The sequence below is a fragment of the Pelobates fuscus genome, chromosome 1 (assembly GCF_036172605.1).
Source record: "Pelobates fuscus isolate aPelFus1 chromosome 1, aPelFus1.pri, whole genome shotgun sequence".
Taxonomy (NCBI): domain Eukaryota; kingdom Metazoa; phylum Chordata; class Amphibia; order Anura; family Pelobatidae; genus Pelobates; species Pelobates fuscus.
Genome location: NC_086317.1, coordinates 8,233,978 through 8,252,361, shown reverse-complemented (window position 1 = coordinate 8,252,361; position 18,384 = coordinate 8,233,978). Strand labels below are relative to the sequence as shown.

General features: G+C 42.0%; 1 protein-coding gene across 2 annotated transcripts in view; it reads left to right on the top strand.

The window, feature by feature from the left end:
- Positions 1 to 18,384, top strand: part of GSK3B (glycogen synthase kinase 3 beta) — a 156,238-nt gene that overhangs the window by 64,178 nt on the left and 73,676 nt on the right. For both annotated transcript variants that reach the window (XM_063446078.1, XM_063446072.1), the window contains exon 2: positions 5,442 to 5,635. In XM_063446078.1, the coding sequence (XP_063302148.1) occupies positions 5,442 to 5,635 (194 nt within the window). The remainder of the gene's footprint in view (positions 1 to 5,441; positions 5,636 to 18,384) is intronic.

Sequence of the window (18,384 nt, the reverse complement as noted above, 5' to 3'; positions counted from 1 at the left end):
TTCTATCTATCTATGGATTTATATAGTGTATAAACAGAGCGAGTCCTGCTTCTATCTATGGATTTATATAGTGTATAAACAGAGCGAGTCCTGCTTCTATCTATCTATGGATTTATATAGTGTATAAACAGAGCGAGCCCTGCTACTATCTATCTATGGATTTATATAGTGTATAAACAGAGCGAGCCCTGCTTCTATCTATCTATGGATTTATATAGTGTATAAACAGAGCGAGTCCTGCTTCTATCTATCTATGGATTTATATAGTGTATAAACAGAGTGAGCCCTGCTTCTATCTATGGATTTATATAGTGTATAAACAGAGCGAATCCTGCTTCTTTCTATCTATGGATTTATATAGTGTATAAACAGAGCGAGCCCTGCTTCTATCTACGTATATATGGATTTATATAGTGTATAAACAGAGCGAGCCCTGCTACTATCTATCTATGGATTTATATAGTGTATAAACAGAGCGAGCCCTGCTTCTATCTATCTATGGATTTATATAGTGTATAAACAGAGCGAGTCCTGCTTCTTTCTATCTATGGATCTATATAGTGTATAAACAGTCAGCCCTGCTACTATCTATCTATGGATTTATATAGTGTATAAACATAGCGAGCCCTGCTTCTATCTATGGATTTATATAGTGTATAAATAGAGCGAGCCCTGCTTCTATCTATCTATGGATTTATATAGTGTATAAACAGAGCGAGCCCTGCTTCTATCTATCTATCTATGGATTTATATAGTGTATAAACAGAGCGAGCCCTGCTTCTATCTATGGATTTATATAGTGCTTAAACAGAGAGAGTCCTGCCTCTATCTATCTATGGATTTATATAGTGTATAAACAGAGCGAGCCCTGCTTCTATCTATCTATGGATTTATATAGTGTATAAACAGAGCGAGCCCTGCTTCTATCTATATATGGATTTATATAGTGTATAAACAGAGCGAGCCCTGCTACTATCTATCTATGGATTTATATAGTGTATAAACAGAGCGAGCCCTGCTTCTATCTATCTATGGATTTATATAGTGTATAAACAGAGCGAGTCCTGCTTCTATCTATGGATTTATATAGTGTATAAACAGAGCGAGCCCTGCTTCTATCTATCTATGGATTTATATAGTGTATAAACAGAGCGAGTCCTGCTTCTATCTATCTATGGATTTATATAGTGTATAAACAGAGCGAGTCCTGCTTCTATCAATATATGGATTTATATAGTGTATAAACAGAGCGAGCCCTGCTTCTATCTATCTATGGATTTATATAGTGTATAAACAGAGCGAGTCCTGCTTCTATCTATGGATTTATATAGTGTATAAACAGAGCGAGCCCTGCTTCTATCTATCTATGGATTTATATAGTGTATAAACAGAGCGAGTCCTGCTTCTATCTATGGATTTATATAGTGTATAAACAGAGCGAGTCCTGCTTCTATCTATCTATGGATTTATATAGTGTATAAACAGAGCGAGCCCTGCTACTATCTATCTATGGATTTATATAGTGTATAAACAGAGCGAGCCCTGCTTCTATCTATCTATGGATTTATATAGTGTATAAACAGAGCGAGTCCTGCTTCTATCTATCTATGGATTTATATAGTGTATAAACAGAGAGAGTCCTGCTTCTTTCTATCTATGGATCTATATAGTGTATAAACAGAGTGAGCCCTGCTTCTATCTATGGATTTATATAGTGTATAAACAGAGCGAGTCCTGCTTCTTTCTATCTATGGATTTATATAGTGTATAAACAGAGCGAGCCCTGCTTCTATCTACGTATATATGGATTTATATAGTGTATAAACAGAGCGAGCCCTGCTACTATCTATCTATGGATTTATATAGTGTATAAACAGAGCGAGCCCTGCTTCTATCTATCTATGGATTTATATAGTGTATAAACAGAGCGAGTCCTGCTTCTTTCTATCTATGGATCTATATAGTGTATAAACAGTCAGCCCTGCTACTATCTATCTATGGATTTATATAGTGTATAAACATAGCGAGCCCTGCTTCTATCTATGGATTTATATAGTGTATAAACAGAGCGAGCCCTGCTTCTATCTATCTATGGATTTATATAGTGTATAAACAGAGCGAGCCCTGCTTCTATCTATCTATCTATGGATTTATATAGTGTATAAACAGAGCGAGCCCTGCTTCTATCTATGGATTTATATAGTGCTTAAACAGAGAGAGCCCTGCTTCTATCTATGGATTTATATAGTGTATAAACAGAGCGAGCCCTGCTTCTATCTGTGGATTTATATAGTGTATAAACAGAGCGAGTCCTGCTTCTATCTATGGATTTATATAGTGTATAAACAGAGCGAGCCCTGCTTCTATCTATGGATTTATATAGTGTATAAACAGAGCGAGCCCTGCTTCTATCTATGGATTTATATAGTGTATAAACAGAGCGAGCCCTCCTTCTATCTATGGATTTATATAGTGTATAAACAGAGCGAGCCCTGCTTCTATCTATCTATGGATTTATATAGTGTATAAACAGAGCGAGCCCTGCTTCTATCTATCTATCTATCTATGGATTTATATAGTGTATAAACCGAGCGAGTCCTGCTTCTATCTATGGATTTATATAGTGTATAAACAGAGCGAGCCCTGCTTCTATCTATGGATTTATATAGTGTATAAACAGAGTGAGCCCTGCTTCTATCTATCTATGGATTTATATAGTGTATAAACAGAGCGAGCCCTGCTTCTATCTATCTATGGATTTATATAGTGTATAAACAGAGCGAGCCCTGCTTCTATCTATCTATGGATTTATATATTGTATAAACAGAGCGAGCCCTGCTTCTATCTATCTATGGATTTATATAGTGTATAAACAGAGTGAGCCCTGCTTCTATCTATCTATGGATTTATATAGTGTATAAACAGAGCGAGCCCTGCTTCTATCTATCTATGGATTTATATAGTGTATAAACAGAGCGAGCCCTGCTTCTATCTATCTATGGATTTATATAGTGTATAAACCGAGCGAGTCCTGCTTCTATCTATGGATTTATATAGTGTATAAACAGAGCGAGCCCTGCTTCTATCTATGGATTTATATAGTGTATAAACAGAGCGAGCCCTGCTTCTATCTATCTATGGATTTATATAGTGTATAAACAGAGCGAGCCCTTCTTCTATCTATCTATGGATTTATATAGTGTATAAACAGAGCGAGCCCTGCTACTATCTATCTATGAATTTATATAGTGTATAAACAGAGCAAGTCCTGCTTCTATCTATCTATGGATTTATATAGTGTATAAACAGAGCGAGTCCTGCTTCTATCTATCTATGGATTTATATAGTGTATAAACAGAGCGAGCCCTGCTTCTATCTATGGATTTATATAGTGTATAAACAGAGTGAGCCCTGCTTCTATCTATGGATTTATATAGTGTATAAACAGAGCGAGTCCTGCTTCTTTCTATCTATGGATTTATATAGTGTATAAACAGAGCAAGTCCTGCTTCTTTCTATCTATGGATCTATATAGTGTATAAACAGAGTGAGCCCTGCTTCTATCTATGGATTTATATAGTGTATAAACAGAGCGAGCCCTGCTTCTATCTATCTATGGATTTATATAGTGTATAAACAGAGCGAGTCCTGCTTCTATCTATGGATTTATATAGTGTATAAACAGAGCGAGCCCTGCTTCTATCTATCTATGGATTTATATAGTGTATAAACAGAGCGAGCCCTGCTTCTATCTATGGATTTATATAGTGTATAAACAGAGCGAGCCCTGCTACTATCTATCTATGGATTTATATAGTGTATTAACAGAGCGAGCCCTGCTTCTATCTATCTATGGATTTATATAGTGTATAAACAGAGCGGGCCCTGCTTCTATCTATCTATGGATTTATATAGTGTATAAACAGAGCGAGCCCTGCTTCTATCTATCTATGGATTTATATAGTGTATAAACAGAGCGAGCCCTGCTTCTATCTATCTATGGATTTATATAGTGTATAAACAGAGCGAGTCCTGTTTCTATCTATCTATGGATTTATATAGTGTATAAACAGAGCGAGCCCTGCTTCTATCTATCTATGGATTTATATAGTGTATAAACAGAGCGAGCCCTGCTTCTATCTATCTATGGATTTATATAGTGTATAAACAGAGCGAGCCCTGCTTCTATCTATCTATGGATTTATATAGTGTATAAACAGAGCGAGCCCTGCTTCTATCTATCTATGGATTTATATAGTGTATTGACCGAATAAGCCCTGTTCTATGCAGGAAATAACAATCATGGAGATGCACCATGGGATTGTTAAATAGACACTAAGTTGCCTGTGCGGCAATTGCCGCGCGCGCGCCTTACACCACCTCATAGGAAAGCATTATTCAGTGCTTTCCTATGGGGATTCTGGTGACGCTGGAGGTCCTCATGCATTGCATGAGGACGTCCAGCATCTCTTAAAACACTAAAAGTGTTTTAAGAACCCGGAAGCTCCTCTAGTGGCTGTCTCTAGTGCACTAATTACACTTGCAGGGTTAAGGGTAGTGGGAGTTGGCACCCAGACCACTCCAATGTGCAGGAGTGGTCTGGGTGCCTGGAGTGTCCCTTTAAGCCAAAGTTGTTTTAATGACTCTAGTGTCCCTTTCATGTCTACACATTCACATAAAGCGGACGTTCGCCTGACACCTCATTATCACGGCATTATTCACAGTGAATTGTAACTAGGGAAATTCTATTTTCACACCAAATTAGTACAGGTGAAGATTGGTTTTCTATTTGAATGGCTTCGTTCGTGGGGTAATTCTTGATAATGCACAGCATGCTTGGACTCCAAAGCCTAATACTACAAGCCATTGAATAATTCATATAGAGTTCTATTGAGTCAGTGTTCTTAAAAAAAATAAAAAATGATTTTACTGCTGCATGGTGCTTGCTATCTGCATCTTATCGCACCTGCAGATCTTGGACTACAAACCACTAATCACATTGTTCGTTTGATTCTATCCAATCTACTCAGGGGGAGTAATGGTAATATTGTCTGAGCCCCTTGTCTGTGTACAGTGTGTCTAACTGAAAGGCTAAGAGCAGTGTGGAACCAGCGCTCGGTGTGATAACATGAGAGGTTTTGCCTTCATTATTCATTCGTTCATGGTGACATGCTTTTCTTTGCATACATATAATGGTCCTTTTCCCTGAGTGTGTTATATTTTATACCTCTATATATAAGCTGGAAGACATAAGTGTAAGAACGGATTAGTAATGGACTTCGGTCCCATTATATACATTGTGTATATTTACCTTGGCATCGTTGCGTGTCATTGTGTACATATCTGTTAGAAATTTATTAAGGGATAAATAAAATGGGTGAATTTAATTGTGTTTTATTGCTTCTTTCTAATTTAACAACTATCTGTTTTTGTTATTTTAGGAGACAAAGATGGCAGCAAAGTAACCACGGTGGTTGCGACCCCAGGCCAGGGTCCTGACCGCCAACAGGAAGTCAGCTACACCGATACGAAGGTGATTGGCAATGGATCTTTTGGTGTAGTTTATCAAGCCAAACTCTGTGACTCGGGAGAGCTTGTGGCAATCAAGAAAGTACTGCAGGATAAAAGATTCAAGGTGAGTTTGGGGCATGGAGTGGGCTAATGGTAACTTGTTATGCATTAAAGATAACATTATATATATATTAACTATGAAGTATTTTGGTGCATTTCCTCAGTGTTGTATCGTGCATGCCAGTAGGTGGACACATGGTCGCTAAATATTTCATTCTAAAATCCTGACCTTAAAAGGATGACTTTGCCACTTGTGCTTCTCTAGCAATCTTGATTCTCTAGGCTTCCCACTAGGTGTTGGGTGTTGCTGCAGGATATAGTTATAGGATATGCACCGATATAGTTGGAGCCCCATGTCAACCCCAGGTTGGATTCTGCTCTCCGTTCTCCCATAACAATCTTTTCTGTATGAGTGTTCTCATGAAAACAAGATGGGGCCTTCTTCAAGGTTTTATCCCACCAAGGTGAAAGCTTAGAATTGTGTAGAATATCCTGGTATGCTCTAACATTAGGTTCTCCCTTCACTGGGGATCCATACCTAGCCCAAGCCATTATCTACACAATGTCCATCTGGGAGTATCGATCTCTGCGTCTAGTTGGGGTGGGGTGAGGGGTATTCCATCACGACCGCTGGTGCCTGAAGCAGTTGCTTGACATTGAGCTTGGTGTGTCTGGCCAGTCAGACCCCTGAGCAGTTATCTTGCTGCTGTTGGTGCTTGTTAGGGATAGTGGTTTTTTTTGTGTGCTACATACTGGAGCTTGTATGTCTAACACTTTATAGCTAATCTGTTACTGCTCGTAGACATTTCCACATCCCAGTAATACCTCTTACAGTTGACCCTGGCAGACGTCGGACAAAGCACTTAACTTGCAAACCAGTTAACATCTGTATTTATCCTCGTTCCCAGGGTTTTTTCTTTGATCTCTCTCTCTCCCACCCCCATGTTTTTCACTCCTTCCGATCTCTTGTTTGTTCCCCGTTATTTCCTTTCAAGCCCTGCTCCTCTCACTCTGGCTTTTCAACACGGCCCCATGTCTGTGTGTTGGCCTGGCAACAAGACACGTAGGCATGTGACTCTGAAGTCGGAACTAGCGTGTGAATGAATGTGCTGGTGTGTAGGCTTGTATGTCCTTATTCTGATCCTAGTCGCTGAGCTTCCTCCATCTGATAGTGACTGTGTACATTGTGTGGGCCGTCCCTCTCCTGCTATTAATAGTCTAATTGTGCAATCAAGGCTTTCTGATTTTGTCATTCTTGAAATCCATCCAGCTCCTCCTCGCTGTGCAGGTTACAGTTTCTCTAATTAGCTAATGGCATTTTAAGCTGGCATATCGGGCATTGGAAAGGGAATGAGTTCCATATAAAGTTGGACCCTGTAACTCCAGTAGTTTTAGTATTCTCCCAAAGGACTCTGTGAAAACTACTTCTAAAATACTCTTTACATTTGTAAAAATATTTGCTGGGTGATGAAGGCGTGAAGACGCAAGCAGAAAAATCCATCCTGAAAGGGGGACAATGACTGAATAATATTAATGTTTGATCGGGTACTCTGACCTGGTAAACTGTTTTTGCTTTTTTTTTTTTGCATCACGACCTCTTCACTGATTTAAAATGTTTCCTGGAGTTTATGTGTGTGTGAGTTTCAGTATGAAATACATATGGAGTAAATCCCTTCTGTAACTACACCCCCAGCAGATTGATATCCGTTCTGCACATTATGTCCGTCATTAGCGAGCAGTCATGTGCTCAACCAATCAAAAGTGACGGCTTATGTGAGTCTTTTGAAGCTGTAGGTATGTCACCTGACCACCTGGGGGCCTCCAAGCCCGCTGGAAACCCAGGTAATGGGGCAAACTATTTATCAAAGAACCAAACAAGGCTACTCCAGGCAGAACCATAACAACAAGCTGTAGTTGTGATTAGAGTAACCCTTTAACCCTCGGAGTGCCACATTTGTCTTTCTGCAGTAGAATTATTTTTATTAATTCTTATCAAAGATATGAACGACTTCATCAAGTGTATGAAATGTCCTGCTTTAGCCGCCCTATAAAGGAGAGGGGTGTACGTAGAAATATGCCCACTCTGGGTGCTAAACAAGAGTGCGGAACAGTTATCAGTGAAACTGTAAAAATTCTCCAGGTCTGACATGTTTTCCGTCCTTGGATCTCCGTCTTTTTACAGGAGTGATTGAACATTTACTGGTCACCAGCTGAAAAGAAGACCGAATCACCTGGATGAAGAGCAGACAGCATTTTAGCAGACTTATCAAAGTGTTGCAGACCGATTTGCACAAGTTATTAAATCTGCCGGGTCGTTGCTGCGCACTGTAATTATTGAACATGTGCCGGTTTTAAAGCAACGCAATAGATTTAGAAATCTATATATTCCACCACTTTTTCTGTTTCACTTTTTATTTATTTATTTTTTTGGTGGCCTTTTCTGAAATGGATATTTCAGTGAAAATTGTTGGAATTTATGTAGAGGAAAGCAGTAATGTATTTGTATGGAACATACTTCTAACACTGGGGTGTTAAAGGGACACTGTAGGCATGGTATCTATTCTAGGTCATTAAATTGCTTGTATTGTATGGAATCCCCTGTGTGATTTATTTATTTATTTATTTATTTTTTTACTGCTAATTGAGTCCCTAGCAATCCATCCTCTCTGTACTGCTTTGGCTAATAAGGAAGTATCAGCCCGAGCAGCAATGGACAGCTGTGATTGGCTGGGAGTGACTGCTTTTAGCCTATTAGAGTTTCAACTGACAGAATGAGTACAAGGAAGTGTGTAATCTCTGCCTACAGAAGGGATCCTAAAATGATTTAACACTGAATGGACAGCGCCAGGGGACCAGACACCATAACCACTTTAAAGAGACCTTTAAGGTCTCCTGAGCTATCCAAAAGACCTGGGACGTTCAGAGGGATTTGTATTTTATCTGCGCGTAATTGTTTGACGTCTGTGATCCCCATTTGTAAGCAATTGGGAACTGCGCTAATTGCCAATAAACATGTAATGGCCTCCACTTCAGTGTCTTTGCCATAACCATTGCTTGGTTAATATTGCAGAGCGTGACCATGATGCAGCGTGTTTCCCACACTCTGTCCGGTTGCTCACTTATGCTGTTGACGCGATAGATTGATGGTCCGCACATGTCTGGCTGCATTCTTTGTCCTGTGTATGTCTGTGGCTTTAGAACAGTGACCCTGGGAAGAGCTGGCTCCTTACCTGTGATCTCCTGAGCTGAAGTGCGCACTGTGCCATACACCGCAGATCTTTTACATTCTGCTTTCCTGAGTTCAGTTAGCAAGACTCATTTATATACAATACTAAATAAATGTGGTTACTTCAAACCAAACTGCCAGACTTCAGGAGACCGTCGGTAACGCCGTGCTAGGAGTGAAGTTTAATGCCAGGATGATTTTATGCACTTTGTTCACTAAGCACTTTATTTGTGGAGTTGTGAAAGTCACTATTTTATTGTATTTTGCTTCATTGTATAGTAGTTAGTCAGTGTTCATTTCGGCGGCATATTTCATTTTAGTTTTAGCCGTAATCTTTTGACTAAAATGCAGTTTTAGTCATATTTAGTCATCTGAATTGTTTTAGTCTAGATTTTGGCGACTAAATCTAAAAAATTTTAGACGACTAAAATTTGACTATAAAATTATAAGTCGACAAAAGTAACACTGGTTGAAGTTCAACCTGGGCATTAGCTGCTTTTGGACTCTTACAGCTGTGTTTATGCCCATCCAACCAGCGCATTGTTATATGATCTGCTGGAGAAACCAGGTTGGCAGTACATGTTACCTCACAGAGGAACACGCTAGTCACCCAATCTCTTTATCTCAACGCAGTGGTTCTGTCCTTGTAAAAGAGTGCGGGCACTTCCTCCTCCACAACCGAATAACACTGGTTCTGGGAACCAAGTACTGGTGAGCATTTGGTTGGAAGAGCTAGAAGCCCTGTAATTCTAGGAAGTTGTGCTGGCCCATTTGTTGCAGTTTGGATTTATAAGCTTAGAGGCTATTCGGTCTCTTCCCTAATGCCATTCGTTGTAAGAATTCCAAAATCCTAAGTGTGTTGTGATTGAATGACAAGTCGAATTTAGGCGGATTGTAAAAACATTTTCTTGAATTCTGCTACATCTCGGCTCACATGGCAATTTTGAAGTTGCAATGTTCCAGATTGATCTGATTGTGGACCGAACCCAAACATGCTGCGTGAGGTTTGGGGTTCGATCCCCACCAGGCGCTAGGACAGCGCGATCCACAGCCAGATGTTGTCCATGATTCCATGTTGGCATCACATGAATTTCTGTTTGTGACTGTCTGCCATCAGTCCTTAGAAGGTAGCAGCTAGGTACAGGGAGGAAACAGACAATGGGCTTTTATATGGCTGTGCTCATCCCTTACATTGCTATGGAGCCTGTAAACAGAGAGGTGTCTTATTATGATAGGTGTGGTTAGTGAAACTGGCCGTACAATGGGCTGAAGGAATAGAAACTGGTTTTGCTGGAGCAGCTATGGCTCTGCATGTGTGGGAGGTCTTACCAGCAATTCCCATTGTATCTGAGCAGCTGTAGGATCTCAGCCTCTCCTCCCCCACCCTCTGCATACTTTCTCCATGGCTCCAGTTCTCTCACATGTCCCTTCCTCTGCTCCAAATCGGCCTGGAATTTGGCACAGGTCACATGATCCTGCATGGAATCCAAATCTGAAGACCAGTCTTTAACCTCTTACTACCCACAGTGCAGACATGGGCTGCAGTGATTAGCTATGGAGTATGTTTCCTTTTTGCATATTGCAGTATACAATGCATGGTCTTCCTAGACCGCATGGCACTTGCTGTGGGAAGACACTATTTCATGCAGTGGAAATGTGAACAAATGAGCCTTACATGCCATGGATTAGCCTGTGGCAAGGACACAGCCATCTAATTTAATGTGCGTCCCTCAGACAACGCAGTCTGTCCCAGCTCGTTACGCTGTCTGGATCGGAGGAGGTCTGTTCTGAGAGCACATCCTGGGAATTGCCAAATAATCATATCCTGCTATAAATCCACTCTGCCTCCTTACATATCGCGCAGTGGGCACACAATGATAGAAATATGGAATGAGTCGGAGACACCCTATATCAGTGCACGCAGAGTTAACATGCTTAAACCATATCCTTAGCCACTTTTCTCTTTATACCTGGAGGGGACCATGGAAACTCATTAGGCACATCAGTTTGATTTAGAGCCAAAGTATCAGAATTCACTATTGGAGTGTAACCTGATGGGTTAAAGGAATTTACAGCTCCTTTACCCAACGAGCTTCTTCTATTATTATTATTATTATTATTATTTTATATAATTTTTTTTTTTTTTTTGTGGAAAATCTTTTATTGTTGTTTTTGTTTTGTTGAGTAAAGATTCATTAGATACAATGCCTCTTCAACCTATTGTTCCTGTAAGTTTATTTGTAATTGTCCTATTTATAGTTAAATCCCCCTCTCATAATATTGTAAAGCGCTACGGAATCTGTTGGCGCTATATAAATGGCAATAATAAATAAATAAATAAATGTCATGGACGCGCAGGTCCGGGGTTCGGTTAGACACATTCAGCATTTATGATCATTATTCCATGCACCCTTAGACGAAGCAGTTGGTTTGTTGATAAGTATTCAATATTCCGTGTCACAATCGTCGGTTTTTAGGGGGGTCTATGCGTTGCCGGGTTGCGGCTTACTGTTGCCCTTGTCTGTGTTGGTCGTTAGTCATGGACCCCATTCGGGGGTTGGTTCTATGTCGTCTGTTTAGCTTCCATTGTGTGTCAAGAAGCGGTTACAGTTGCTTATTGAGGCCTTTATGTATGTGCTATGCATAGCTTATCAGTTTCTGTCGGCCAATGTCCTATCAGAGTTTATGTCAGCCTGTCCAGTCGTGAGTTTGTCGTATATGTGTGGTATGTGTTTCTGTGTACGAGGTCGGGCTAGTCAGATATACGTCCTTCCATCTATATATATGCCGGGATCTTCCGGCTCATCGGTTATGTAGGTTAAGAAAATGAGAGGGGGATTGGGGTGTAAGTATATGGGGGGGAGGGGGGGGGGAGGTGGTGGAGAAAAGGAGAAGAGGGGAAAGGGAGGGGGGGATATAGTCAGTCTCCCAGCCCTGCGCCCCCGCTGTCTCGATTGGTCAAGACCCGGGCCCGCGGGTTGGGCCACCGCTCGAAACCGTCCCCCTCGCCCGTTGCGAGCTCTGTTGTCGTCCACCTAAAGGCCCCTGGAGGTGTACATGAACCAGGGTGTCCAGGCCTCTGCATGTTTGGTGGCTCTGCCAAGGAGTGATGCGTGTATCGCTTCTGCTCCCTGGATGTCTTCTACTTTGCGTATCCATTCTTCTCTTTGCGGTGTTTCTGTTTTTTTCCAGTATGCGGGTATGAGCGTCTTGGCCGCATTCAATAGATGTCGTAAGATCGATTATTTTTTATTTATTTTTTTTATATCTGGATATTGGCATCGGCGATATGTGGAGCAGAGCTAGTTCAGGCGTCCAGTCAATCCCTTCTCCCAGGATCTCATGTATCTCCGCTCTAATCATCTCCCAATAAGGGGTAATCATGCTGCATTCCCACCATATGTGGATCGTCGTGCCCTGTTCAGTTAGGCATCTCCAGCACAGTGGTGAGGTGGATGGGTATATTTTATTGAGGAGCGAGGGTGTTCTATACCATGAGGCCAGCAGTTTATAGTTCGTTTCCTGAAATTGTGAACTGATGGTGCTTTTATGGTGCCAGAGCAATGCTTTGTCCCATTGTTGTCGTATGAGTGGTTTAGCTAGGAGCTTCTCCCAGTTGCAATGGAACGTGTCGTGTTCAGTGAGGTGTCCAATTAGGAGATGTTGGTATAGTGTGGAGATCGTTTTGTCGAGTTCGACAGCATTTGTGCAGCATTCCTCGAACCACGTGAGTTCTCGGTTCAGACGGTCTCTATTGCGGAGCGTGCTGTGGAAATGTTTTACTTGAAGGTATCGGAGCATTAGTTGTAAAGAGCATGGTCTGCCGTTCAGCAGCGAGTCCAAGGAACGGATCTCTCCATTTTGAAGCACCGTACATAATGGGTACATGTCCTTGTTCTTCCGAGAATGGTCCAGTCCGTGTGGGAATTCCTCCCCCTATTTTGCGGTTATAGGTAATAGGCAGTAATGGGCTCGGCTTTGGTGATATGTGTTTTTGCTCCCTTAGAGGTCTCCAGCCACATAGAGTCTGGGCTATTGGTCCTTCCTCCTCCCCTCGTGTCAGCGTGCCTGGACCCTGTGCATCCCATATGGTGGAGTGTAGGGCTGCGCTGTTCCCTTCGGTGTTCAAGGGCACCCATTGTTTTTGCCCTGTTTTTGAATGCCAATTTAGGATACGTTGTAAGATTGTGGCCTGGTAATATTTCTTAGTCGGGCAGAGCGAGTCCCCCACAGTGCCTGGGTAGGCAGAGCGTTTCGTGTTTGAGTCTTGAGCGCTCGCCCCTCCACACGTATCGGAGGACCGCAGATTTTAGTGTGTTGAAGAATGAGGGTGGTATGGTGATTGGGATGGTCTGAAATGGATAAAGATGGCGTGGTAAGACATTCATTTTTAGGACCGCTACTCGTCCGTGCCAGGAGATGTGTGGGTATGACCACTTGGCTAGGTCCCTGATTAGCGTCTTCAACAAGGGGGTGTAGTTGTGCTGGTATAGGTCTTTCGGATCAGGTGTTATCCATATGCCCAAGTACTTCATTTTGGTAGTACACCATGTAAACGGGAACGACATCTCCAATGCTCTATATTCCTCCCCCGGTGTCATTACATTCAGCACCTCACATTTGGAGTAGTTAAGTTTGAATCCCGAAATTAGGCCGAATTTTTTGAATTCTGCCAATAGGCATGGCAGTGTGGTTCTCGGGTTGCTAACAAAGAAGAGGAGGTCGTCCACGTATGCGGCAACTTTGTGGCTCCCCCCCTGCCAGGGGAATCCCTGCACATCCTGATTTTGGCGAATTGTTTGTAGGAGGGGCTCCAGAGTGATGGCGAAGAGTAACGGGGATAGGGGACACCCTTGTCGCGTGCCGTTTGATATCGGGAAGTCGGCTGTGAGTGCCCCATTGACCCTGACTGCTGCTCTGGGGTTGTTGTAGAGAGCTTTGATCCACGTGAGAAAGTTTTGCCCTATACCCATTTCCTGTAGTGTGGCTATCATATATGGCCACTGCACCCAGTCAAACGCCTTCTCGGCATCCGTGGAGAGTAGGAGGAGGTGTCTCTGCTAGGTGTTGTATTGCGAATAGTCGCAGCGTACTATCCCTCGCTTCCCGTCCCGGGATAAACCCTGTTTGGTCCACGTGGATCAGGCCCGGTAGTGGAGTTTGGAGCCGGTTGGATAGAACTTTCGTGAATAGCTTGGTGTCCACGTTGAGAAGGGAGATTGGGCGGTAGTTACTGCAATACATCGGGTCCTTGTTAGGTTTAGGTAGGACTGCTATCGTTGCCGCTAGAGATTCGGCTCTGAATCTTTTTCCTTCTGTAATCGCATTGACTGCTTTAGTTAGCCAGGGAAGTAGTAGTGTTGTGTAGGTTTTATAATATGACGTGGAGAATCCATCCGGTCCTGGTGCCTTCCCAGTTTTTGTCCGTTTCAATGCCGCCGCTAATTCCTCTTCTGTAATCAGTTCATCGAGGGCGGTCGCTGTTTCCTCTTGCAACTTCCGTAGCCCTGCATTTCGCAGGTATGCCTGGATCCTGGCGTCTACGGTGTCCCCGTCGTTGATGTGATTCTGGATCCGTAGATTATATAGCTTACGATAGTACGTCCTGAATTCTTCAGCTATTTCCGTTGGGTGGATTGAAGCGGTGCCCGAGGTTAATCACAGTTTACGGACCTGGGCGCGGAGGGTGTTGTCCTTTAGCAGTCTCACGAGGTATTTCCCTCCCTTGTTGGCGTGGGTGTAGAAAAACCCTTTGGACCGCTGAATAGAGCGTAGGTATCGCTTCGTCAGGAGTTCTTTGAGTTGTCGTCTGGCTTGTATCAGTTCCCCGTACGTAGTCATCAGGTGGGATCTTTTGTGCTGCGCTTCCAGGGTGGCGATTTGTCGGTAAAGATCAGCCATCTCTCTTTGTGCGTCTTTTTTTCTTTTGGGATGCAATACGAATGAGCGAGCCTCGGATTACACTCTTGTGTGCTTCCCATTTCGAGATTGGGGATGTGGTCGTTGCTCCATTGTCATGGAAGTAATTGATCAGGTCCTGCGAGATCTGTTCCCTTGTACCTGGGTCCTGGAGCAGTGCGTCGTTAAGCCTCCAGGTCCATCGAGTGGGTCGAAAGAGTGGGGATTCAAACGTGACCTTGACCGCTCCATGGTCCGACCATGTAGCCGGCTCGATGTCGGTCGAAAGAAGGTGTGGAAGCCCGATTTGTCTGGTGAATACATAGTCGATCCGGGAGTATCGACCATGTAACGCCGAGTAATGGGTGTAATCTTTTGTGTCGGGTGCAGGGCCCTCCAGCAGTCCACCAGGTTCATGGCGCTCAGTGACTTTTTAATTTGGCGAATGTTGCTTTGTGGGATACAGCTATGACCTGTTGATGAATCCAGAATGGGATCCATGGGTATGTTGAAGTCTCCCCCTAGTATTAGGGTACCTTCCGCGAAATCTTGTAGTTTAGTTAATGTGCTTCTAAGAAATTGGGCTTGTTTTCTACGTATATGGAAGCGAAGGTGTACATTTTGCTCAGTATGTGTCCTTTCAGGAACAGATATCTACCTTGGGGGTCGCTTGTGACAGCCAGCTCTTGGAATTCTAATTTTGCTGCCAAGAGGATGGCTACTCCGGCTTTGCGTTGTATCGGGTGGTTACAGAGAGAGGTCTTCGGGTATGTTTTATTCTGGAGTTTCGGGATAGTATCTGCCCGAAAATGTGTTTCTTGGAGTAGGGCTACTGAAATATGTTTCTTCCTCAGATCACGTAGTAGATGAACTCTGCGCTCCGGGATGTTGAGTCCCCTGCAGTTGAGAGTGAGGATGGTAATGGGTTCTGGCTGGTATGTCATGGTCACCTCAGTCCCCCGGACAACTCGTCAGGGTTCCCCCCCCCACTCCTTAGCAAGGGTTCCGCGACGGCCCTAGTCCCCTGCCCAGGCCCGGTAGGTAGCAGCGGGAACTCAAGGTCGGCTCCAGGAACACCGTGGAGTGGATATGTGCGTGAAAGGATTGGAAAGGGTGGGTGTGGGTTTAGGTGTTGAGGAGGGTAGAGGTAGGGATGAAAGGTGAGTTAGAAAAAGTAGGTTAGGATTAGTGCCCTTGGATTAGGGCGTCACCATTGGAATGGAGAGTAGTCTCCCAGTCGTGTCCTGTCCTCTGATAGAGGGATCCCGTGCAACGGTGGTGTACTCTAGGGGTCTGTCTCAGTTTCCAGACTGGGATGCAGTCCCCTTGTGAGTTCCACCGTCCAATACAGTGCGCGGGTATGGGTTGAGGTACGTAGCCTAGGCACCTATCAAGGGTATATCGTCTAGGTCTGTATGTGTAGTCGTGTCCGGTCTCCACCTTGCCCGAGGGTGCATAAGGTCTGCAAACTTATTAGCATTCCATAGTCAATTAATATAGGTTAACAGTGAATAGCTCGGCATAACAGGCCGCAACAAAACAATAACAATAAGCATTCACCCAGTAACACCCCCGCCCCCTTCTCCGCCCCCCCCCCCAGAGCCTGTATAAATATATTGCTACCTAGAGCCTGTATAAATATATTGCTACCTAGAGCCTGTATAAATATATTGCTACCTAGAGCCTGTATAAATATATTGCTACCTAGAGCCTGTATAAATATATTGCTACCTAGAGCCTGTATAAATATATTGCTACCTAGAGCCTGTATAAATATATTGCTACCTAGAGCCTGTATAAATATATTGCTACCTAGAGCCTGTATAAATATATTGCTACCTAGAGCCTGTATAAATATATTGCTACCTAGAGCCTGTATAAATATATTGCTACCTAGAGCCTGTATAAATATATTGCTACCTAGAGCCTGTATAAATATGTTGCTACCTAGAGCCTGTATAAATATATTGCTACCTAGAGCCTGTATAAATATATTGCTACCTAGAGCCTGTATAAATATATTGCTACCTAGAGCCTGTATAAATATATTGCTACCTAGAGCCTGTATAAATATATTGCTACCTAGAGCCTGTATAAATATATTGTTACCTAGAGCCTGTATAAATATATTGCTACCTAGAGCCTGTATAAATATATTGTTACCTAGAGCCTGTATAAATATATTGCTACCTAGAGCCTGTATAAATATATTGCTACCTAGAGCCTGTATAAATATATTGCTACCTAGAGCCTGTATAAATATATTGCTACCTAGAGCCTGTATACATATATTGCTACCTAGAGCCTGTATAAATATATTGCTACCTAGAGCCTGTATAAATATATTGCTACCTAGAGCCTGTATAAATATATTGCTACCTAGAGCCTGTATACATATATTGCTACCTAGAGCCTGTATAAATATATTGTTACCTAGAGCCTGTATAAATATATTGTTACCTAGAGCCTGTATACATATATTGCTACCTAGAGCCTGTATAAATATATTGCTACCTAGAGCCTGTATAAATATATTGTTACCTAGAGCCTGTATAAATATATTGTTACCTAGAGCCTGTATAAATATATTGCTACCTAGAGCCTGTATAAATATATTGCTACCTAGAGCCCGTATAAATATATTGTTACCTAGTGCCTGTATAAATATATTGCTACCTAGAGCCTGTATAAATATATTGTTACCTAGAGCCTGTATAAATATATTGTTACCTAGAGCCTGTATAAATATATTGCTACCTAGAGCCTGTATAAATATATTGCTACCTAGAGCCTGTATAAATATATTGTTACCTAGAGCCTGTATAAATATATTGTTACCTAGAGCCTGTATAAATATATTGCTACCTAGAGCCTGTATAAATATATTGCTACCTAGAGCCTGTATAAATATATTGCTACCTAGAGCCTGTATAAATATATTGCTACCTAGAGCCTGTATAAATATATTGCTACCTAGAGCCTGTATAAATATATTGCTACCTAGAGCCTCTATAAATATATTGCTACCTAGAGCCTGTATAAATATATTGCTACCTAGAGCCTCTATAAATATATTGCTACCTAGAGCCTGTATAAATATATTGCTACCTAGAGCCTGTATAAATATATTGCTACCTAGAGCCTCTATAAATATATTGCTACCTAGAGCCTGTATAAATATATTGCTACCTAGAGCCTGTATAAATATATTGCTACCTAGAGCCTCTATAAATATATTGCTACCTAGAACCTGTATAAATATATTGCTACCTAGAGCCTGTATAAATATATTGTTACCTAGAGCCTCTATAAATATATTGCTACCTAGAGCCTCTATAAATATATTGCTACCTAGAGCCTGTATAAATATATTGCTACCTAGAGCCTGTATAAATATATTGCTACCTAGAGCCTCTATAAATATATTGCTACCTAGAGCCTGTATAAATATATTGCTACCTAGAGCCTCTATAAATATATTGCTACCTAGAGCCTGTATAAATATATTGCTACCTAGAGCCTGTATAAATATATTGCTACCTAGAGCCTGTATAAATATATTGCTACCTAGAGCCTGTATAAATATATTGCTACCTAGAGCCTGTATAAATATATTGCTACCTAGAGCCTGTATAAATATATTTCTACCTAGAGCCCGTATAAATATATTGCTACCTAGAGCCTGTATA